This window comes from Manacus vitellinus, unplaced genomic scaffold (genome assembly GCF_001715985.3).
Source record: "Manacus vitellinus isolate BGI_N305 unplaced genomic scaffold, ASM171598v3 scaffold_3_pilon, whole genome shotgun sequence".
Taxonomy (NCBI): domain Eukaryota; kingdom Metazoa; phylum Chordata; class Aves; order Passeriformes; family Pipridae; genus Manacus; species Manacus vitellinus.
In genome coordinates, this window is record NW_021940535.1 from 4,719,920 (window position 1) to 4,744,497 (window position 24,578).

Sequence of the window (24,578 nt, forward strand, 5' to 3'; positions counted from 1 at the left end):
ACCACATTGGGAAGCTTAATTCAATATTTGTATGATGCTTTGAAGTCCTTAGATGCTGTGGAGAATAAATTATTGCTCATTCATTACATTTCACATTGCAGTGAGTAACATACAGTAGTCTAAGCACCTTTTATTACCAATGCATTTAGAGCTAAAATTTCATACACTATTGTAGTAGTAGGACTTGGGTCTGCCTAATGTGACTTCTTCATAATTTTTAATTAGAAAATGAAATAAGATCAAGAACTATAAGTCTTTTATAAAATACATGTATTTTCTCATATTTGATACTTTCTAAGAGCTGAAAAGGGTCTGAAAGCTAAGTGGTTTTTATGTAGACGTACCTCACAGAAAGCATCTTCGAGTCACCCTGTGTTCCATAAATATTGTGAAAAGGATTTATGCTTGAGAGGAAAAGGGAATTTATCTTGGAGATAAACCTGGACAACTGATATGACTTGGATGGCCTCTTCCAATCTTGTTTTCTTATGCACAGATTATCCAGAATGTATTTTAATAATAAGCTTGTAATTCTATAATAGATATTCATAGTTTACTTTATATGCAGATGACTTATTAAACACAAAACATTGTGTACATATTTGGATGAGTGATACATATATATTCTGTGCTCCAGGAGAAAATAGAACCATGTGGTGGGCTGGTACTGAATCCCTGACATGTAATAAGGCATCGGCTTACCTACAGGCTCCTTGATAATTCTGTGGTCTCTAATTTCAGATCAATTTTTGGTTTTTTTTTTTAGAACCCTCCTTCCTTGGTTAGGGAGCTTTCTAATCTCCAAATTAGAGGAAACATGCTCAGAAGGTTTTTCCCGCGACACCAGGACAGTAAATTGAGAGTGCATTGTGATGGTTGTTGCAAGAGTCACCACATACAGGGTTATTATGGTCTGTCTTAGTTTGACGTGTACACTGACAGTGTAGCTGCACCTCTCCTACTGATGTGTAGCAGGGCATGTGATAGTTCATTGTGTTGAAACTATTGATTGCAGAAAAGACTTTGAAATCATGTCTTTGATTAGATGTTTCCAGGCAATAAACCCAGGCTGTTTTGCAATGTACAGATTAAAACCTAGAGATGTTAAAACCAGAGTATGGCTGCTTATAAATTAAGTTGAAGTGGTCTTTATGAAAGGCCTCTGTACTATCAAATCTGCTGAGAGGCTGCATGTCATTAAGGATGGTCGCAGATGCAGCATTCATGCATCAGAGAGCTCTTCATATTGTGTGCCTCATATTAAGGCTTTACATTTCCTTTTGATATGTCAGTGCAGAAGGAAGAATGTTAAAAAACGACCCTGGTACAGCCCTGTAATTTGTACTTTAATTTCATTCCCTTTACTACTAGTCATTTTTTTTTTCCCGATTCTATGGAAAGAAGTAATTTCATTCTTAGTTTCATCCTTACTTTCAAAATGGCTACTGAGATGTCAAGGGCAATCATTTGTGCATTTGTGTGTGCACTTATGTTGTAGATGCATGTACAATTTTATTATATACTCCAGCAGTCTGCTGACCAATTCCCATGAAAGAAGAACAGGCTGACTGCAGCAGGACTACTCTGAACAAGGAATGGATAAGCCACCTCTTTTTCAGGTTATAACTGCTACAGCATAGAATTTAAAAACAAAATAAATAGTGTTTTTCAGCCCACTACACCAGTTGATAACCAATCTCCTTCACCAAAAACCTACATTGTCTATTTTTCCATCTAAAGTAGGAGGGTTAGTGGCTGTAATGAAAACCTCTAACCAGTGAATGGGAACATTCTTCAAGGCATGTGATAGAGTAGCTCCACTGTGAGCTGTGGGCTGATCTGATACGGCTAGGCTTGGCTGCAGCTTTTGCACAGCTCAGAAACTTCACTGGAGCCCAAAAAGTTACTATGCTTGCATAGCCACAGCAAGTGACTTCCTAAAGTTAGCATAAAGCTTATCTAATTATTTCAGTTTTTTGAAAAGCATCCAGTTTGCCAATCTTCATCCAGTTGGTGTTCTTAATGCCAGACTCTCTTTGTTAGAAATTAGAAGCCTAACAGAAAGAGAGGAAAAAAAAAAAAAGGAAGAGAAGCACAGGAACAGAGGGGGTGCATACAAAATTATCTGACAGGCAGGTGTGCAGACAGGCAAAACAATATGTATTTATCTTTGAAGTATAATCATGTTTGGATATTATGCAGGAGCTTCAGTCATGATTGACACCCTGCTCTGTACTAGATGCACCATAGACACTTAATAAATGCAGTCCTGGAGTCATAATAAAGAATTACTGGAACTTCATGTTTAAGTGAAGCACCAAGTAACTTACCACAGTCAATTGTAAGAAAGAATTTATAATATGGTTCAAGAGGACTCTGGATACTCCTAATATTATAAGATAGAATAAATGGTAGTATTTTAAAGTACTTTTGTGGCCAAGTATCCATATGTTGTCTGCAGTAGGAGATAAAGATAACTCTGGTTTATTAGTGTGGTAATTGAGACTGAATGATGTAGACAATATAACAGGGAGGCAAATATATATTTACTCAGAACACTTAAATGCTTCAGTAACTTTAGTGCATTACTCTGCTAACCTCTTCCAATTGTTAAATATGTATTGAGTAGATAATGAGGCTATATCCTCGGTAACACAAATTATTTAAAGTAAAACAGTGGTTTAAAGCTACTAGTTGTCAATTATTCCAAAACCTTTCTCAAAGAAGTTCCCAAGATGAGAGCTGTAGATCACTGTCAGTTTAAAAAAAGAAATTGTGTTAGATTACATTGGCTCTTTCCCATGTTTTCAGCTGTTAATTTGCATTAAAATATGGCTGAATATACATCAATTCTTCACTAATATTGTTTTTCCATGGAAGTATTTACTGTATTCGCCAAAGTGTTGCTATGTACTTGTCATAGAAAAGCCTTCAAGTCACATGAGGTCTCTTCATCCAAGCATAAATGATCGCATAAGAAGAGCTGACAGTCTTTTCTCTAGTACTTACCTTTCAGGCTGTGTATTAGTGAAAGGATGCCTTTTTTCCACCCCACAAATAGCAGATGGAAATGTTCCAGATTGATTTTGATTTCTCCTTTAAAGGTGACTAGAAATTCCAACATAATTGCAGTAGCTTTTGATAATATTACTATAATTCACTTTGCACTTTTTCAATATAGACCTTCTCCTATTTATCCATGGATTGCCTATGATATGGTCTATACTGAATTAAGAAAAAGATTACTTCAGTGCAATATTTTAAAAGTACATTTAAATCTCATCCTGACATGTTTTATGCACATGACATACATGATCCAGCTACCAGTTGGGCTGGTTGCATTAGCAGCAGCCACAGGTTGCTCCATATAGCTTCCTAAACCAGTAATTTCACAAAATAGTTATGTTCATGGATATAATATTTCCAGCTGGAAGAAACGAATAGTAAAGTAGGTAACATATTAAAATAATTTGTCTCAGTGATTCTCAAATGTTATTTCATTTTTTCACTAATAGACTTTAGGGATAGTAGGAATGCAAAATTATTTTGCAATAGAAAAAGCATCCAAATAAATTAACAGACAGTGCTTAAGTGAGAGGAGGAAGGAAATATGTTTAAGGTAGGGTTTGAACGCAAACTAAGAAGAAAAAGCAAGAGATAAATGTGTGGAAGAATACTGTGTCTAGGAGGAGACAATTATTTTGGACTGTTCAAGTGGATGAGCAGTAATTAAATTATATTTGTAAATAAACAGATTATTTAATTTCTTCAAGGAGCATTAATCTGGAAATGAGCTCAAATAAGACTGGTGATTAGTGTAGAACAGTTGCATTTTTGACAGGTAACCACCATTTCTGTTTGGTTGTTCTAGTCATGATGCAGAATAAGAATCAAATTCAGTTCTATTTGCACATCTATGAAGTCTAGTATATGTTTGAGACATATGGCATGATTTTCTATTTAGAATCACAGAACCACAGAATACGCCGAGTTAAAAGTGACCTATCAGGATCATCAAGTCCAACTCTTGGCCCCATGCAACACACCCCAAGAATCACGCCATGTGCCTGAGAGCATTGTCCAAATGCTTCTTGAACTCTGTCAGGCTTGGTGCTGTGGCCACCTCCCTGAGGAGCCTGTTCCAGTGCCCAACCACCCTCTGGGTGAAGAACCTTTTCCTGATATTCAGTCTAAATCTCCCTTGACACAATTTCATGCTGTTTTCTCGAGTCCTTTCACCGGTCACAAGAGTGAAGAGATCGGTACCTGCCCCTCCACTTCCCCTCACGAGGAAGTTGAAGAATGCAATGAGGTCTCCCCTCAGTCTCCTCTTCTCTAGGCTGAAGAAACCAAATGGCCTCAGCCCCTCCTCATAATGTTTTCATTGTCAAAATTTTTCATTATGCAGTGTAGATTGAGACCTAGGTATCACAAAAGAAATTTCTAAAGGTAGATGCTGTCTTGAACACATTCAGACTACAAAAGATAAAGGGGTACGAAGCTGAAAATTTATGAACATCTTTAATTTGTTTGATGTCTACAAATACATTTCCATTTTTTTATCTGCTTGTTTGTTTTAATACAACTACAATAACAAACTGATGGTCAAGTCAAAATGCATTCACTTCAAACTATAATGCTATATTTTTACCTGCATAAGCAAGAAGAAGATAATGTCTCTTTTCTGCCAATGCACTCTCATCTTCCTTTTTAGCTGCATTAAGAAAATTAGGAAAAAATTTCCTTGCTTTTCTAGAAAATAAACATTTTCTTCAGGCCTTTACAGCTTCTCATAGACAGATGAGATCACATCAGAGATGGTCGCAATTTTCATGTGTCCTCTTTCTCCCTCAGAGAAAGATCCATGAATATTAACCATCCCAGTAGAAAACCCTGTGTTGTTCTTAATAAACCCAAGACTTCCTTCAGTCACAGAGCTGTCCATTATCTGGCATTTCATTCTGTGTACATAAAGTTTTGTTTGGTTATAATTTGAAATACATTGCATTTGTCTTTCCTGAGTGAAGTCCTCATATTTAACATTCTAGAAACCTTGACAGAAATTCTGCTATGTAAGGGACAACCAGAATATAGAAGGGAAACACAATGTTAAAATGGTAGTTTGTTAGCATAAAGAAGTTTCAGAAGTTTCACGTTCTTTTTCAGCTTGGCTCATTTTCCTCTGTGGTCCCATTCGATCACTTTATTGGGTGCCATTTGGACCCATCAGTGTTTGAAAGTCTTCATTATCCTTTCTAGCTTTCTGACATTGGTTTCCTCCTTTACATTCACATACTGTAAATATAGCTCTGTCCAGGACAAATTCCATTTAGCAGACATTGCTTGACAGCTCTAGTAAATTCAGAATGATCTATTCATTCATCAATATGCATGTACAATTTCCATTAAGCTCAATAAAATTTGTGTACAACTGTAATAACTGGAGTCTTTTAACACTTTAGTGTCTTACTAATTGCCAGGGAGGTTTCACCAGTAGACTGAGGTGTCTCCACAGTTTCTAAGGGTCTGGGAGTGTTGATCATTCCCCTGTACTCAGACTGGTGAGGCTGCACCTTGAATCCTTTGTTCAGTTTTGGGTGCCTCACTGAAAGAGACATAGAGGTGCTGGAGGATTTCCAGAGAAGGGCAATGGAGCTGGTGAAGGGTCTCAAGAGTAAGTCATATGAGAAGCAGCTGAGGGAGGTTGTTTAGACTGAAGAAAAGGAGGCTCAGGGAGACCTTATCACTCTCTAAAATATCTTGAAAGGAGGTTGTAGCCAGGTGGGTGCCAATCTCTTCTCCCAAGTATAAAACCAATAGTTCAAGAGGAAATAGCCTCGAATTGCAACGGGGAGGTTTAAATCAAATATTAGGAAAAATTTCTCCACAGAAACGGTTGCCAAATATTGTAACAGGCTGCTCAGGGAAGTGAGGAAGTGGTTGAGTCACCGTCCTGGTAAGTATTTAAAATATGTGTAGATGGGGCACTTGGGGACATGGTTTAGTAGTGGACTTGGCAGTACTGGGTTATTGGTTGGACTTGATGAGTACAGGTCCCTGTTGATCTAAGTTGCAGACACTTGACAGTTGCAGTATAGGGGTGCTAAAGCTTGTAGTTGCCCTGCTGAGACTGCAGGACTGTCTCACAGCTTGCTTAGAAACATCCTCACATTTACACTCTGGAAAGGAAAGGTTAGGAGAAAGAGTAGAAGTATCTAATAACTTTATATCGTGGCCTAAGACAATTTGACCATGCTTTCATTGCAAAGGTTAATATATTCAACTTGGATTTGTTGAATCATGTAAAGTAATATTTCACAACACCCTCCAGGAAAAAGAAAAAAACTAAAGAAGAGTATATAAGATGGTTAGCTTGTTTTATAGGACCAAAGAATGCCCGAAGATCTTTGTAATGATTTTTGTGTGACAGAATCAGTCAAAGTTAATGATTTTGCAGGCCTCAGTTGTGGTTATATTAAAAATAATTGCATTACCCTTGCACAACTCATTTCTGTTGCTACATAGTTTAAATATTTTATGCAGTTTTTAAGGCCTGATCCTATTCCGAGGTGGGGAAAAATGCAATAATCTGTGCCATTTCTTCCGCCTCAAACCACAAGGAAACTTTCTACTATCACCATTATTGAGATATTCATCAATCAACCTGCTGAATCTTCCTGTTTTGAATTACCTGTCTTATCCTTTATAGCCGTTTTTTAAATGTGTACCTACTTGTGATCAATTTGAGTACGTTTTTGAAAACCCCAATCAGCATATGCTAAAGAAGTGTGAAGTCTGAACAACTCAAATTTTTGTCCTGTGGAGGACTTCATGACCTGAGCGATGCACAAGTATCTATGCATAAAAGTATAAATGGTGATGGCCAAGTTTTGTTGTTGTTGTTGTTGTGCTTGTTGGAAGGGCTTTAAGAAGCAGAAATTTTATGTTAGAAAAATGGTCTGCTGAGCCTTTAAATACTAACTCAGAGAAGCTGCTTATTAGTTATTCAGGTGAATAAGAAAGACCAATGAATACTGAAAGGGTTTCAAGAGCTCAGAATGAAAGTGGTAGGATTTTTTCCATGAATATATGCAGTCAGTTTGTGATACTATATCAGCTCTATCACTTCAACTATAGCTAAAGAACAGAAAATGTAGGTTTATAAACTTGAAAAATTGTGGGATATAGAGCATGAGGAGAACAGAAGATGTGAACAAGAAAGAAGTTATGGAAAGAGGCAATTTTGAACCAGTTTAATGACACTAATTATTATTTGATTCTTACTTAATTCCCAGAAAACTCACACATGGACACTCACATATGATTACTGGACTGTAAGTCCAGTATCTGTGGGTTATAAGGAATGGGGAGGGCATGGCAGAGGCCTCAGGATGATGCAGAGAAGAGGTAACAGAGTCTCTGTGGGAATATTTATTCTTTCAACAACAGAGATAAGTATAGTAAAACCACAATAATAGTGCACTTTTTCATTTCATATTTGCTACAGACACATTTGCAATATTTCTATGAAAGCATTTAAAATATGAATGTATTAATACTCGATATGGACAAAACAAGGGAGGGAAAGGCTCAAGGAGGAAAAATTATGGCAGTTGGACAAGATTACAGAAACACTTTTCCCAGGACTGGCATTTAAGCTTTATCCCGTGCTGTGCTCAAACCTCTAGGCCACAGCTCTCCCGGGATATCACATATTACGTATGGATGAGCTTTCAAAGTGACCTAAAAGATAGGCACTGTACTCTCTCTGAAAGGCAATAGGATTGAGGATCTTAATATCCCAAGGCCTTTCTGAAAATCTCATCTTACACACAGTCTTAACCACTTCATCACAGTCACTAAATAACAGCAGGTACTTGTTAACAGCATGTGTATTAGTCACTGAAAATAATTTATCCCTGCTTTGGGGCTCCTCTAAAGAAATTATACCTCTCCATTTCTCAGCCTTCTCTATATAACACCTGAGAAATAATTGTTTTCATTTTTCTTTGCCTCATTGATTGTAGAATAAATAATCCATGAATAACTCCCTACCCTCATTATTCTACCGCATCTGGTGAGCAATAACTTTTGGTTCAGCTGTTTAAGGGCAATGGCAAGAGGGATGAAGAGGGATGAGAAAGACCAGTCAGACTCTTGAAATCCCTAAACCATAAGGCTGGGATATGGCCAGGTTGTCTCAGTCATCTCTTGTACGTGAAAACCGTAGTGATACTTTAATGCAGCTTGCTTCCTGGCTTGCTCTCGGAGTGAGAATTAATTACCGAATGGCAACATCTGCATTAGCGGCTCCTGCAGCCCCAGCTCTCTGCGGGTGGGATGGTGCTCACCCCCCCAACCCAGAACTAGGACCGCTCGGAGGACTTGCCTGCTGGCTGCCTGGCTCGGATCCCGGCAGGCCGGAGCTCGGGGAGCCGCTTACCCCGGCGGTGTGCGGGGGAATGGTGCGGAGGGAGGCAGGAGCTGCCGCGGGGGCGCGCAGGGGCGCCGCGCCTCCGCATCCAGTGACACCGGCACCGGCCCCGCTGCCCCTGGCTCCGCTCCGGCCCCGATCCCCATCCCCGCACTGCCCACGGCCCTGGCCCCGGCCCCGCTCCGCCCCGACCCCGTCCCCGATCCCCGCCGCCGTCCCCCAGCTTTGCCTCTGAAGCAGGCAAGGGAGGACGACTGTGGTCCTGGAGGCCCAAGGGGCGCAGAGGAAGAGGGAGGAGCTGGAGGAAGCAGGGGGAAGGGGAGGGGAGCGCTGGGGAGAGGATTTTCCCTTCTTCTGCCTTTTTTTTTTTTTTTTTTTTTTTTTTTTTATTTGGAGGAGGAGGAGGGAGGTTGTTGCTGCTGCTGGTGGCAGGCAGGTTCCTCCTGCTGGAAGATGATGAATACATGAGGAGAGAGGCTCTGAGCTTGCTTCTGTGCTGCGGGAGTGTCTCTCTGTCCCTCCCTCCCTCTGCCTGCTCCTGTGTGAGTGTGTGTTTGGCTCCCCGGCTATGTGTGCGTGTACACTGTGTATATATATCTGAGCTGGGAGGTTATTGCAAGCTTCTCTCAGCAGCGCTGCTCTGTACAGGAAGAAGGGCTCAGCTGCAGTGGTAGCATCAACAGCAGCATTAGCGGCACCAACTGCTATTTTTGCCTTTCTTCCTTCCTTTCATCTCCATCTCCCTTTCCCCTCCCACCCCACACGTCTTTTGGGGGATTGCTTTTGTTGGTTTTTTTTTTTTCTTAATTTTTCTCTTCTACAATCCTCCTTATTTCATACTTCGTGGCTTTTTTCTGCTTCTTCTTTTCCCCCCCCTTCCTCTGAGAAGGAGGGACAGACACAAACACAGAGAAATAAGGGAAAGAAAAGTACCGGGACTGATCGTGCTGCTGCAAACCCAAAGATAGCAGGTGAAGAGGGGGTTTGGCTTCTACCCCAAGGTAAAGCCCTGCCCCCTTTACCTTCTCGCCACCTCCTCCGAGAAGGAGAAGGAGAGAGAGAGAAAGGGCCAAAGTGGAGAAAAGCAGGTCTTCTGCGGCTGGCATTTGGAGTACAGGGAGCCAGGAAGTGAAGGATGGTTGTGGTTACCCGAGCTGGCTGCAGGGCAGCTCTCTTCCTCTGGATTTTCAGCAGCATTAGCTGCAGAGCCAGGACTGCTCTGCCTGCATCTCGTAAGTAACCTTTGCTAAGAAACATGCACAATTTCACTTCTGCAATAAACTGGAGGGAAATTCCCACAACTCCGAGGTTGATTTTTTTCTTTGCTGATGAATATCGTGTTTGATTTTTCTTTGTATTCTCTTCTGTGTGCACTGAGGTTTGATGCTGTTTGCAGTGCTCCCCATCAGATCTTCCTTGGTGTAGATGATTTCACTGGTAGCTGGTGTGGAAAGTTGAAAGACTTGCTCTGTGATATAGTCTTGGTTCTGCAATGGAGTCAGAGGGGGAAAGGAATCAGCAGCTGTTCAAAGTTTGGGGGCAGTTTTTGTTTGGCTTATGGTTTGGTTTGTTTTTTCCCACCTTTCTCAGAAGGTATGCGATTTGCATTTGGAAGTACTTCCCTTCCACAGTTTTGGGAGATAAAAGAGAAGATGTGAGCAGTTTCCATAACTAGTGTTTTATCGAGGAGCAGCAAGAGAAAATTCTGTCTCATTTGAAGAGGAAAGAATGTTTGTGAGTTGATGAGAGGGAACTGAGACAGGACAGCTTTTCTTGAGAGTGAAGTTTGGCTGCCCATAATAAAATGAGCAAATGTATTTTAGAGAAGACCAGCTGCCTCCTAGGGAGGCAGTAATAGTAGAGAAATGATCAAGCATCTGCTGAAATGCTGAACTTTCAGACCAGAGAATTGCAAAACCCTATACAGGATCCAATTCTTCTATCAATGTAAAAATGACAGCATATTCATTGATTTCAATGGGTATTAGATCAAATCTTTAACAGTGCATTGAGCTGTAGTTCCGAGCAAAACATTTGCAGGTAGATGTCAGTGTTAAGTGTTTAGTTGTTTCTCTTTAGACCATGTAAAACATTTGCCATTTCCAAAGTGTTTTTGACATGCACACTGAAATGAAACAGTGTATTTTTATAGAGAAGTCAGAAATAGACGCTTCTGCTGGCTCCCTCGGCTGTTCACAGAGGAAAGAAGTGTCCTGAGATGTTACAGATAGATGTGTTGGGATTGTGTATATGTGAATGGACATTGATTCTACTGACCAAGCAGGGAATTGTCATAGAATGTAATGTATATACTGCATAGAGATCTGTGTAGATCACTTTATTTATTTATTTATTTGTTTGTTTGTTTCCTTGTGGGCAGGACTGAACAATGCAATGATTAGGGAACTGGAGCACTGCTATACTTTCTCAGTGGGTTTCTATCTGTTATGATCTGATATCTATTGAAAAATAAAACAATGTTATTGTTCCAGGATTTGCTTGCACTGTATTTGTTTGTGTGTCAACAGAAAATGCAGAGCAATGTCTACATTGCATGTAGGTCTCAGAGGCTATAGGATGTTCAGTTATTTTCTTACCTTTGATGTAGGAGAAATATTGATCCTGAGGTTTACTGCTTAGTTTTGATCAGCTATCTAATTTTTCTTAAGAATATTATTTCTTCGTGGTCATGTCTCAGGCTCTGCATAATAGGAATGTCTGGGGACAAAGATTTATGATTTAGATTGCCAGAAATTTGTTCTTGGAAAACCAAGTTCCCTGCTATTAATAGGGTTTCTGAGCTTTTTTGTTTGTTTTTGTCATTCAGTAAGTAATGGCTGTAGTTTAAGTTGAAAATGACATACAATGGGTTATCTGATTACCCAACAAATAAATCTTTAACTTTTGAAATTAGTTAGTTGAGAAGTTAATGGTTGTATATATCCCTTATTCCTGGAATTTCCGATTACAGTGATATTAATACAAACTTAATTACAATTTACTCATATACATTCCCATCTTGACAGATATTCAAAGATTTCCGTATATTAATTCACCTCCCAAGAGCTTATACACTATGCTCCTTATGTATTAAGTAGCATTTCATTTCTGACTCACTTCTGAAAGTGAAATGGAGCTAGATTTGTTTACTGGAAACAGAAATATAGCTAGAAGTACACGTCAGCCTTAAAATTACAAAAGGATTGTTCACATTGCAGTACATGCTGAAAATTCTTGTAAAGGCTTACTGGTGCTTGGGAAGGGGTACTACAGTGGGAACTCAAGTGCTGTGTCACAGTAGTTTGGTGCACCACTTCACTGATTATTCTGTTGCATGCTTTGCTATACAAACTCATCATTGTGATGTATTTTGTGAATGTGCTATATTTTCTGGGGTTGTTTGTAACTTTGAATGCAACTGATTGTGAATGGCATTGGAGAGTTTTGTTTTCTGTTGCCAAGATACTGCACTTAGCTTTTTATCTCTCTTTTTTTTTTTTTAAATTCCTTATCAGTTGATTTTGAACATCATATTGGGAATACTTCTGACAGAATTAAAACCTGTGCGAAATGCAACTTTGATGTAAAACTTATTTCCAACCAGAATTTCATTTTATCCTCCATTGTTACTTTATGTTTTGACTTTGAAATAATTAAGAACAGCAAGATTATTCTTTACAGTATTTTTAGGAAATATGCAAGAGTTATGTTGTACAGTGAATTACAAATCCTTATATATGATCTTGCTATTCAGTATTTTCCTATAGTCTGCTAGTGCTGGTGTAGAAAAAATACAGTTTTCAGAAAGAATAGAATTGGATGTCATTTATGTGAATATACTGCATCTCAACTGTTTGTTTACTTTGCAAAGCAAGTAAGTCTATCTCTGTCATTAGAATGGTGTCTCAGCAATACTGATTCAGAAGTGATCGTGTTGAAAGCTTTTAATCTCATTCAGTTCTATCTCAAGATGAAGTAGGTGTTGAAAGCCCATCTTGTAGTACAATAAACATACACTGTGATACAGTATCACACACACTAATGCTCAGATCTTACTGTAAATTCTATTTGTGGTCATGTTTTCATACCTTGGCAATAAATTCTTCATATTCCTGCAATTTTTTTGTAATAAGCATAGAGGGATGAAAACACTCAACTTTTGGAGTCAAGGCTAATGAACAGCTCAACCAGGAGAGGTCATCACAAGATAAAAAGTAACATGGAAAATACAGATTTAGTTCTTTATAGTCTTTTACATGACTAAGATGGAATGATAAGAATATGAATATGGGTAGACTAACTTTCATTTGTATTTGTGCAAAAAAACTGAAAACACACAAAGCAGCAAACTTGTTACTTTATGAGAATGTTAAAAATATTCATTATAGGATCATCTGCTTCTGTGTGAAAGCAATTCACTTAAAAAGTAATTATTTTTCACAGCTAGGTTTTTGATTTTGTTTTTGTTTTGTTTGGGGTTTTTTTATGGTTGGTTGGTTTGGTTTTGTTTGTTTTTGTTTTTTTTTTTAGTTGTGTACATTTTTGTGCAATGCAAACGTGATCAGTACAGAACTATCAAAACTTCTAGTTCTGATGCTTTTCATACTTTTGCAGTAGGTCCCATACAACTGCTGAAGTTTGAACCCATTTTACAAGAATTGATGCAGAAATCAAATGGGGGGGCAGGTATAGTAAACCATTAAGATATATAAAAGCAAAAATATGCATTCTCTTTTACCTCTTGCAATAATATGGTGTAAAACACAAAGAGTACTTCAGTAAGTGGTTCGGTCTGCAAGAAAGTTTGAAAGTGAAGTTAAAGGCTATGAATTGAAAACTTGTTTCTGAACATTGGCTGCTTCTCTTGCAAGGAGATAAGTATTTTTTTATTTTCTCTCTTTTTTTTCCTCAGGCATTTTTAACACATTTGAAAGCCTATATCAGTTGATGCAGCTGTGACAGGAAATTCTTTATATATAATGTATTAGTCAGACATTAAAACTGTACATCTTCTTGAATAAGTAACATTACTGTGTACCTATGGCAGACAGTAGATTTTCCTGTAGATGTTCCTTGGGAATTTCAGCTTGGATCTCTAAATATTACAAAGCATGAGATCTCATGTTCAATGTTTAGTATTTATTGCAGTATTTTAGACTTTTTAAGACTGTAATACTTTTAATGTTTTGGACAATAACAAACTATGCACAAACTATGGGAGTTTTCTTTTTCTACATATGCAGAAGATCTAGCTTTGAGTGATTTGGCTCATAGGTCAAACATAAGATAACTAGTTAAATCTTGAGGTTTGCCCCTACCAATGTCTTCTTCCTAAGTACCTGTCATACTTGGTCTTACGAAAGTATATGGACTCGCAAATTGTTTCAATCACTTCAGTTAGAAAACGTTAGAGAAGCAACATCAGTCTTCTTCATCAAATAAAATAATGAGTGACTTCATAATTTTTTTAGTCTTGAAAATATTAAAGAAGAAATTTAAAATTATTGCATTATTTCCAAAATCCACATCAAGATGGAATCTTTCTTTAAAAGATCAGAAGGACCTGTGGGACAAAAAGGGCAGTCCGGTAGCTTGAGTCTTCTCCCACTGAAGGAAATATAAGTTGTGCCATGGATTTTAGGAGCAGTGTGGTTAAGTTTTTTGTCAGTGAGAAGTTCATGATTCAGTCCATTGGTATGAGATACTAGAAATGATTAAAAGGTTCTTCAGACTTCAGCCTTTGAACTAACATTGATTTTATCTGTATTGCATTTCATTTATTCAGCTGCTTCATTGGCATTGCATAGGTAGATAATCCGAGACCACTGGCCAATTGCAGAACATGTTAAATCTCTAAATTTGATGCTGTAAGAAATTACAGTAATCAGTAATCAATTCCTTTGAGATGTTTGCCGTTCCAACTTTGAACACATCACAGATACAATAAAAATATTTTCAAGTCCGATGTTTAACATTTATGAAGAACTTGGGCTCTTGGTTTTAACAGCTCTGCAATTTTAAAAGCAACTTAACAAAGCTGAGACTTTTCCTGCCTAAGAAATTGTCTCAATGTTCATTCACTGTTGTAGTAGCCAGCCTTTTCTGATTTCGTCTTTAAGCCTGAACAACTGATAATTCAGAGCAGAAAAGGATATTGACATTCACATTTACCTCTTTCCTCTACCTAAAAAAGTCTAGAGATTTTTTGGCTTTACAGTCTCATGGTGGAGAGATGGTTCTTTCAGATGTTTAACTTAGGCAGGCGGTCCTGCTAAGCTCACTGGGGGACTGAAAGACTTGTTTACACTTATGGTTCATAATTTGATGTTAATATTTATCACCCTTTAAAATATTTATCAAATATTTTATTTTCAGCTGTGTATGCACTCCAGAAAATGTGTTTTACATAAATCAGTGGCTAAAATCAACTTCAGCATATCTAGAAACTCTGTTGCCAGGTTTTGCATTTGTATCGGTAAAAGCTCAAGTTGGGTTACAACCTTAAATGTGTAAATAAAATAAGCAGCTAAGAATAATTTCTAATAGCTAGGAAGAATTTGAACAGTTTTAACCAAAGGATTTTCCATCCTACAAACAAATGTGATATTTTAGAATGAACATTTAGTCTTTGTCTGCGAATATTTTGTCTCAGCTTAAAGGGAAAGTAACATTTTCTTATAGTAATTTAATGACTATCTAAGTAGGACATAAACATTCTGTTTTATTTTGTAAAACTGATACATCACTTAATATTTTCTACTCTTAGCTCTGGGAAATCAGCAATACGCATACTACATTTCTGTTTTCTGTTTTTACAATGTAGGAATTATCTGTCTATGAGAATTTTTTCGCATCAAATCTAGAGAGGTGCCACTGTCTGGGGTTTTTTAGTCACCTAGATGTTGATAAATAGGTCTCTTATTGATTGCTCAGTCATCTTGTATACTCAAACTGGTATTTATTATGAACCCAGTGAAAGCCTGGAATTTAGAGGATAGCAATACAGAAGATCAGCAGATGAGCTGAGGAGACTGCGAGGGTCCATTTCCATAAGGGGTAGCAGAAAGTTTGTGATGGAAGGTTTGCCGAAGAAGAAAAGGCAGAATTACTTCCATAATGAATGGAAGCTTAAATGAATGAGCCTAATGCAATGGGATACGACATAGCAGGCAAGGGAATCTCAAATTGGGATCTTTTGAACAAGGGAATCCTTTGCCTACTGGCTCTGAGTGTAAAGTTCTTGAAACACTGTTTGAAACGCAGTTAAATTAGGATGTGCTTTTACTCAGTTACATTTATGTTAATAGTAGCAATACTATGGTTGGGGAAAAGCTTGTCATATTTAAAACCAAACCAAGAAACAAGAAAACAAAAAACTTAAATTTACACCCTGTTGAGCCAGGTTTCAGATACAGATGCCTTCCTAAGATCTCTAGACTCTGCCCAGATTGTCAGTGAAACATAGGAAGGGTTTGTACATATTCTTTTCCCTGAATAGAGATAAAAATTCAAATACCTCAAAAAAGATGAGGAAAAATGAAAATAAGGAAAATAATTTTAAAACACAAAAATTAAAACTAATGGCATCCCTCCATTGTCCTGGACTACAGGAAAAAAAAAGGTGGAGGGAACGTGCTGAACAGAAGTTGTCTCTCATACAATAATAGTAACCTGTTTTCTTTCTGCTGGGGAATGGAGTCAGAGGGAGCAGCTTGCCCTGTCCACAGTATTCACATTGCATTAGGAAAGGAGTGAGCTTCTGTGAGAAATGGAGTCAGAAGCACAGTCTGTACGGGGCAGGCTCTCTATGACTACATGCTCCCAAGCTTCAGCAAGCTTTACTCTCTAATGTTTTTTCCTTTGGTTTAGATCCAAAAAAATTATGCTACTGGGCATACTGTCAGTTGTATGATGAATGTCCTACCTGATTCTTCCCTAGTACAGCCAAACTGTTAGAAATGATAGCAGAATTCCCTGTAGATAAGAGAAGGTATCCATTACAGTTCCAACCTTCTTCCAAAAAACAGACACCACCAGACCACACACCCATTTGCTTCTGCTCTTAATTTATTTGCCATATCCACATACCTACTTTATCTTTTTATTAATCATCTTACTCTCTTTCTCTGCCCTCTCTCCACCCTTCCCTCCAGCAATAAACTGAATCCACTAGTTCTCTTGGATTTTCATCGATTCATCACCCTATCGAGTAATTTGCTGAGCCTGAAAGTAAGGGCGATTGTCTTCATTGATTTCTGATTAATTCATCCATTTGTGAAAGCTAGGTACACAGGTAATAACTCAATTGAAATTCCTTCACTGCTTAATTGCTGTGCCATAATCCTGGCCTGTTAAATCAGATAATCAGATATTATTAATTAAGTTAAGATTTATATTTTTCCAAAAACAATTCTTAGAATATCATTACAAGGAATGCTTTTATTAACTCTGTTTTTTATTATTCATAAAATGTAGTTTTAGACTTTAGGTCAGTGCAGAGTATATCTTTTATACATATGGAAAAAAATTGTGTCAAAGGAATGCTGTGAGTGAATTATGGTCCCAAGTCTACATCTTCATAACTTATGAGGCCAAAAAGGATCACTAAACTCAGCTATGGTCATATAATAGATTGTGTCACTACTTTTATCTGCTTTACACAGCATTGAATCAACAAACCACAGAATGTTTTGGGTTGGGAGGGACCTTTAAAGATCATCTAGTCCAACCCCACCTCTATAAGCAGGGACACTTTCCATTAGAACAGGTTCCTTAATGCTCTGTCCAACTTGGCCCTGAACACTTCCAGAGATGGGACATCCACAGTTTCTCTGAGCAGTCTGTTCCAGAATTCCTTCCTTTCGTGTAATCTAAATCTACCCTCTTTATTTTAAAAATGTTCCTTCCACACTATCAGTGCATGCCCTAGTAAAAAGTCATTCTTTATCTTTCTTGTAGTCCCCTTTTAAGTATGGAAAAGCTGCTATGAAGTCTGCCTGGAGCCTTCTCCTTTCTAGGATAAACAACTTGACCTCTCTCAGACTTTCTTTATGAAAGGGAGAAGCCTTCTGCCCATTTCCATGACCCTCATCTCAACCTGCTCCCACAAGTCAATGTCTTTCATCTGCTGGGTTCCCTAGAGCTGAACAAGTACTCCATGTAGGGTCTCAGGAGAGGAGAGTAGAGAGGTAAAATCACCTCCTTAGACCTACTGGGCATGCTTCTTTTTATGGAGCCCAGGATATTACTGGTTTTCTGGGCTGAAGGTGCAAATTGCCAGCTCACACGTAATTTTTCATCTGCCTATATCCCCCAGCCCTTTTCTGCATTCAATTCATTCATCACCCAGTGTGTATTGCTACCAGGGATTGCCCCAACCCAGGTGCAGAACCTTACACTTGGCTTTGTTGAACTTCATGAGGTTCACAAGGGGCGACTCCTCCAGCCTGTCCACTTTCTCTGGGTGGTGTCCCATCCCTCAGGCCATCGACTGCACCACTCAGCTTGGTGTCGTCCACAAACTTGCTAAGGGTTCACTCAACCCCACTGTCTGTGTCATTACTGAACATATTTAACAGTACTTGTCCCAATACTCCTGAGAGACACCACTCATTACTGATCTTCATTTGGACTTTGAGCCATTGATTGGTTGGGCATGGTTATCCAGCCAATCCTTTTCCATCTAACAGTTAATGCATCAAACCCATTTCTCCAATTTAGAGACAAGGGTGTTTTGTGGAACTGTGTCAATGGCCTAATAGAAGTCCAGGTAGGGTACAGCAACAGCTCTTCCCTTATCCACCAGTGCAGTCAGTCCTTTGTAGAAGGCCAGCAGATTAGTCCTTTTGCCCTTCATGAAGCCATGTTTGCTTTCTCTAATAAACCTTCCTGTCATTTGCATTCTTTGACATAGCTTCTAGGAGAAACTGTTTCATGGACTTCCTAGAGACAGAGGTGAGGCTGACTGGTTGGTAGGTCTCAGGATATTAATTTTTACATATTTTAATAATGGGAGCAATATTTCTCCTTTTCCAGACACTGGGAATTTTGCTTGACTGTCATGACTTTTCAGAAGTGATAGAGAGCAGCTTAGCAACTGTATCTGCCAGTTCACTCAGGACCATGGGATGCATCTTGTCACTTTGCATGGGTTTTTTCCAGATTCCTCAGATGGTCTTGAATCTGATCTACTCCTACAATGGGTGGGACTTCATTCTCCCGATCCTTGCCTTGATATTCAGGGGCTTCAGAGATGGGGGAGATGCAACCGGCAGTGAAAACTTGAAAAAATGTTGCTGAGTACATCAGACTTGTTCATGTCAGTTGTCATCAGATGCCCTGTCTAATTTATCAGAGGGGTACAGTTTATTTTGTCCTCCTTTGTTGAGTAGCGGTCAAGGTTTTGATGCATTTCCTCCTGACATTGAATGTCTCAGTCTGGAGCTATGTTCCTTACCCTAAGTTTATGACTTGACACATGGGCACATTGAAATACCTAATGTTTCCTTTTACCACCTGACCAAGATGTCCCAGGCTTGTGACATGTGTAAACTTCAAGTCATCTTCAGTTTCATAGACTGTATATTTTTCTGCAGTTCATATGATAATGATAAGTAATGAAGGGCTCAAAATCAGACTTCTACTAGTTCTCACTAGAAACCACTCATTTCTTTTGTAAAGGTTACATTTTAAGATATTTAGTGTCACATTTATACTAATTCTGAATAATTGTTAAAATAGTTTACACTGTCAGTCAACTGTCTTCAGAATTCAAAATGCATACTATTACAATGTATGCAGAAAAAGACATAAATGCAAATATATGCAAATTTCTTGTGATCCAAATTTGTATTCTCAGAAAAAAAACCCACCTTCAGAAGATCAGGATAGTTGACAAGATCTACTTTTTATAAACCCATGTTGATTTGCAGTAATTGCATTTACCTTATTTAAATTTTTATTAATAAGGTTCTATTATTTTGTCTAGCAGCAATATTAGTTTAGCAGCAATGTTAGTGGGAGTGGCTTGTAATAGTGCAGGTCATTCCCTTCAGTATTTGCATACTACAGTTTCTTTCAGTCCTATGCAATTACCTTGGTGTTCCAAGGGCTATCGAAAATCAGTAATAATAATAGTCAGAGACCTCAGATACAGCTTGGCCTGCTCCTTGAAACTGTCTAGCCTTGTTGTCTTCTGTTTAACATCTTCCTAAGTTTTTATTAGAATGTAAATGATTTTGTTGCCACTCTGGGATCTGACTATGCAGTCTTGTTTGTTTTCCTAACACTGTATGTAGGAGTCTTCTGGTATGGCTCCTTTTGCTCCTCATCTCCTCTCTCGCTTCTTAAAAAAACCCTAAACCACAAAAACCAACAGCCAAACCTGATTTTTTTTTCTTTTTCTTTTATTTTTGAATAAACCTTATGTTTGTTGTGCATAGATAAATTAAGCCTTGTATCCTTTTGCTTATAATTTTTCTCTTTTTTTTAAACTGATTTACAGGATCACAGAATCGTGGAGATTGTAAGGGAGGTTATCTTGCCTTGCTAAAGTAGAGCTAACTAGAGCAGGCTGCCCAGGACCATGTCCAGAGGGCTCCAGATATTCCACAAGCTCCCTGGTTCTATCTCCTCTACAAGGAGATACTCCACAACCTTTGAGTAACCTGTGCCAGTGTCCGGCCAGTCTCACAATGAAGAAGTTTTCCCTGATGTTCAGAAGGAACCTCCCATGTTTCAGTGTGTGCCCATTGCCTGACAGGTTGCTGTCAGACCCTTTCTCCATCCTGTTGAGACCTCTCTGGATGACAGCATGACCCTCTGGCGTATCAGCCAGTCCCCACAGTTTTGTGCCTTCGGCAAACTTACTGAGTGTGCACATCATCCAGATCCTTAACAAAGATATTGAATGCAACTGGACCCAGTACTAACCCCAAGGGCACACTGCTCCAACTACACTTTGTGCAGCTTTCTGGACCTGGTTGTTCAGCCAGTTTTTAATTTACTTCACTGTTCTGCAGCCCATACTGCACCAGCTTTTCTAGGGGGATTATAGAATGGTTTGGTCTGGAAGGGTAGATATCTGTATTCAACTAAGCCTTTAAACAAGTGCTTTAAAGTAAGCCTGTGAAGACATCAAATAATTCCTGAATAAATCTTTGATCATGATAAATGTTTTATTAAATTCTTGGTTGAAATGGGACAACCGTAGAAAAACACATATTGGAACTTAGGTAAAAGGCTACAAATGACTATTCAGCTGTAATTCTCATTATTAAATGATAATATAATAGAAGCATATGTTCACTTTATTGTTGATGTTAATGACCCTAAATTTAGCTGTATTAGAAGTTTTAATTCTGACTTATATAATAAAATATTATGTGCATATATGTATTAGGATATGGTAGCTTGTGTTATTACCTTCATCTGCTTTATACATCATAGAATCAATGGGCTATAGAATGGTTTGGGTTGGAAGGGACCTTTAAAACTTACCTGATCCAAACCCTCTGCCATGGGTAGGGACATCTTTCACTTAATCAGATTGCTCAGAGTCCTGTCTGAAGGGACATCCACAGCTTGTCTGGGTAACCTGTTCCAATGTCTCACCATTCTCCTCATAAAAATTTTCTTCCTTAAATCTAAATCTACCCTCTAGGAAGGCTATGCAGCAGCAGATAACATGGCCTTAAAGAGCCTTAGAGGAAGATGGTTGTTGGTTTCAGTCATAAGGAAGTAAATTTGGTCTTTTCTGACCAATTCTGGCCTGTTACCTACTACTGCTTCAACCAGAGAGAAGAATCATTGGATTATAGAGATTCTCTGAATTCTTAATTTAAGAACTTGCTATTATTAAGTCAAGTCTCATAGAAATGCCCCTCCCAGTCTTCACTAACATCTTTATATTTATAGAGAATAGTTCAGAATTCTTGTTGTCATAGACAATATTTATATTCTCAGTTTGAAAGTCACTCCTCTTTGGTTGCTAAAGATTTACTCTCATTAAATATCAACAAATGCATTATGTCCATTGTGAAGCATGTTCAGAAATAGGAGTTGATTTTATTTTTCCCCTCACTGGGAAAGGAAGTTGTTCTTGGTTTTATATTAAATCTGAAATGTAGTAGCTCAAACTATGTAGTTTTCATCATGTTGTGATGTCATATATGCATATCTTGAGGGATTTTCGTGAAGGGAAAAATGATCATGTCACAAAGCAAAATCTGCTATCATATCAAGGAAACTTTCTGGTGTAAATGATAATGGACTGATCTTACATATTAATGTTGACCATTTATATAGGTTTTATTGAGCTGACAGGAGAGAAATTATCTTGCAAAAAGAAAACTGATTTGCTACTTTTACGTATTTTTTGCTTGGAACATAAGCAATTCATAGTAAATTGTTTTTTTTTTTTTTCCTGACCATATTACCCTCTTAGATAAGTCAGTATTTTGTTTGTCTTGAAGAATATTGTGGTAAGTCAAGTGAAAGACTGGAATCATTGTGCTTGAAAGTGCCTAGAGAGGGAGCTTTTCTGCTTTTCTGCTAGATTCTTGAAGAGCTTAAATCTTGGATATTAACTTAGAAATATAGCAGAGGATTCACTATACTTTGTGTCTCATTGTAAGTAACCCTTCCTACTGAATCTTCACCAACAGGTGAAGAAAGGCTTTTGAATATAACATATTGCTTGAGTACTTCACTTGGAAGCGTTTTCCTTATTTATAGAGTCCTGAAAAATATAGTTAAAGACAATGGGGAACAGGGAAGTAAATTTTGACATTCTGAAATGGGGACACGGAATTACAGGCATATCACAAAAGCAGACATATCAAAAAACAGTCTAATGAGTGAGAATTCTGTCCACAAAGTTCTGACTTGAAAGTTCCCTTTAGTTCTTCTGACAAAGTCTGGAAAAGGGAGATAGAACCAAACTAGAGAGATGTTGAGATGGAAGTTAGTACTGAAGTTTCAAAATGATCCAGGTTCAAAATTCGGTGGAGTGAGGTCAGTCTTTCTAGATCAGTCACATATTCCTCAAATACTAGATCAGGACCTATTTTGCCATCTTTTTTCTGATGGGGGTGCACATGCAGTGTCCCTCTGGATTTCTTGAGATTCTCTGTATCATATACACTGTAAAGTGTTGATGTAGGAAAGCATCCCCCAAAATGGTGTAAGATGGCATGTTTGCAAGTAACAGCTGCATGAAAAGTGCATGAGTAACTGAATAAGAGGAGATAAATGTAAAACCAAAGAAAGTAAGACTGAATTGTCAACTGAACTATAAAACTGAACTATAAAAAAATTGTATCATAATTTTGAGAAACCACAGTAATTGTTTCAAGTCTACTTGTACAAGTGAAAAGAATTTATTGGCGCGTATCTCATTAACACAGAGCCACAAAGATAAGCACTGTGCTGAGAATTTTTCAGAGAATTTTTTGTGCAATTTCAGTGGCATGATTATCATTTTATCATTATACATATATTTAAGACAGTACTCTGCTTCCAAAGAAAAATATCATTTGCAAATATAGCTTGTTATTTGTACTTATAAATCAATGTATTCTATGCTATGCTTTAATAACTCTGATTAAAGAAAGCTATGGAGGATCTCACAGTGATTCAGAATAAAAAGATGTAAATGCTTCTAATAACACACAAACTTTATATATCAAAGGAAATTTGTTCTGGTGTCAGTTTTAATGAGGACTGTAGTCATTTTTCAGCACTGGCATTTCATTCTTAAAAAGTTGTGTTTTCTTTCTTTCCATCTTCCTTCTGCCCCAAGCAGACATTTCAGCTAATTCAAATGAAAGTAGTTCTATCGTGTTCCTGGAGATTCGTTTCCTTTGATTTTGGCAGAGAAGCAAGAGGGAAAAAACAGAAATCTTCTTGTATATTCTGGCAGGCAAATCCATACTGATATCTCAGATGCACTCATACAGAGTTGAAAGATGTGAATACATCTTGATGGATGTTTTATGATAGAAGGGATGTGGAGACCATAAGGGCAAGAATCAGAATGTCCTTCTGTAAAATGTTCTTAATATTTTGCAGGGGAAGATTTAATGGACATTTACAGCATACATGTAATTAGCAGCTGGGTTGTATAAATATCTAGTATGGATGGGAGTTCCTCGAAAGCTGTCCAGAGGCTGTGGCAGAAGACAGGTAACCTGGAGCTGGTTTAGTTCCCTGCAGTTTTTATTGGACATTACATGTTTTGACCACCTTTTCATAGATATAAATAGAATAAATATTCAAACCACTTGTAAGAATTAACTTTCATTTACAGAAATGTAAATCTGGCCGTGCATTATGTATGCCTTTAATACAAAGAGAAAGAGTGTGTGCATAAACCAATATTTAAAATGAAAGTGATGGCAGCAAAAATTTTCAATGATGGATCTCTACTTTTGTTTCAGTAACAGTAATGTTTTCACAAACATTTCATGTTTGTATGGTTTTCATAACCCATACTAAAATAGTCCAGCCACATTCTATACCGTAAAATATCCCTTAGGTTTGCAAGCTGCATTTATGAAATCTGACTAGTAGAAAGGTACCAGAAATACTTTCAAAGAAGAGATCTGATTCAGTTTCAGATTTGCTCTTCAAATAAAAGCTTTGTATTGTTCTGGATTTGTTTAATTGAATTTAATACACATAATCAGGCTGCTAAATGGACTTCATACCTAAAGCCTGATTTTTTTTTCAGAATAACTCCTCTGCTAGTTTAATTTCTGTGACTTGGGCAATTTTATGGTTGAAATAATAAGGGAGCTTACTGTCATAGACTCAGAGAAGATGGGAAAAAAGATAACATAAACATTGACTTGTAGGGACACAATAATAAATAAACAAACACCAGCAACCTTACTCAAGGTTATTTATGAGTTTATTGACTTCTGCGTAATCCTTCTAAACAATTAATACTTTTTTGTTAGTTATCAAGTTTATTTCTAGAAGGATGAGCCCTTCAGAAACTAGTTCTTAAGGATTTTGAGTTCCAAAGGTTACATTCTGTTCAAATCAGAGATACAGATACTAATTTATCTAGCTGGTACTGAGTGTTCAATTTTAGAATACACAAGTTCTGTCCATCTTAGTCACACAGAGTTTTTCAAAATAG

The 24,578-nt window shown here is 37.8% G+C and overlaps 1 protein-coding gene across 1 annotated transcript in view; it reads left to right on the forward strand.

The window, feature by feature from the left end:
* Positions 1–9,283: 9,283 nt before the first annotated feature.
* The window catches only part of CNTNAP2 (contactin associated protein like 2), a 1,004,683-nt gene continuing 989,388 nt past the window's right edge, over positions 9,284–24,578 (forward strand). Inside the window, exon 1 of the mRNA XM_018075661.2 lies at positions 9,284–9,666. Coding sequence (XP_017931150.2) covers positions 9,570–9,666 — 97 coding nt within the window. The 5' untranslated portion in view covers positions 9,284–9,569. The remainder of the gene's footprint in view (positions 9,667–24,578) is intronic.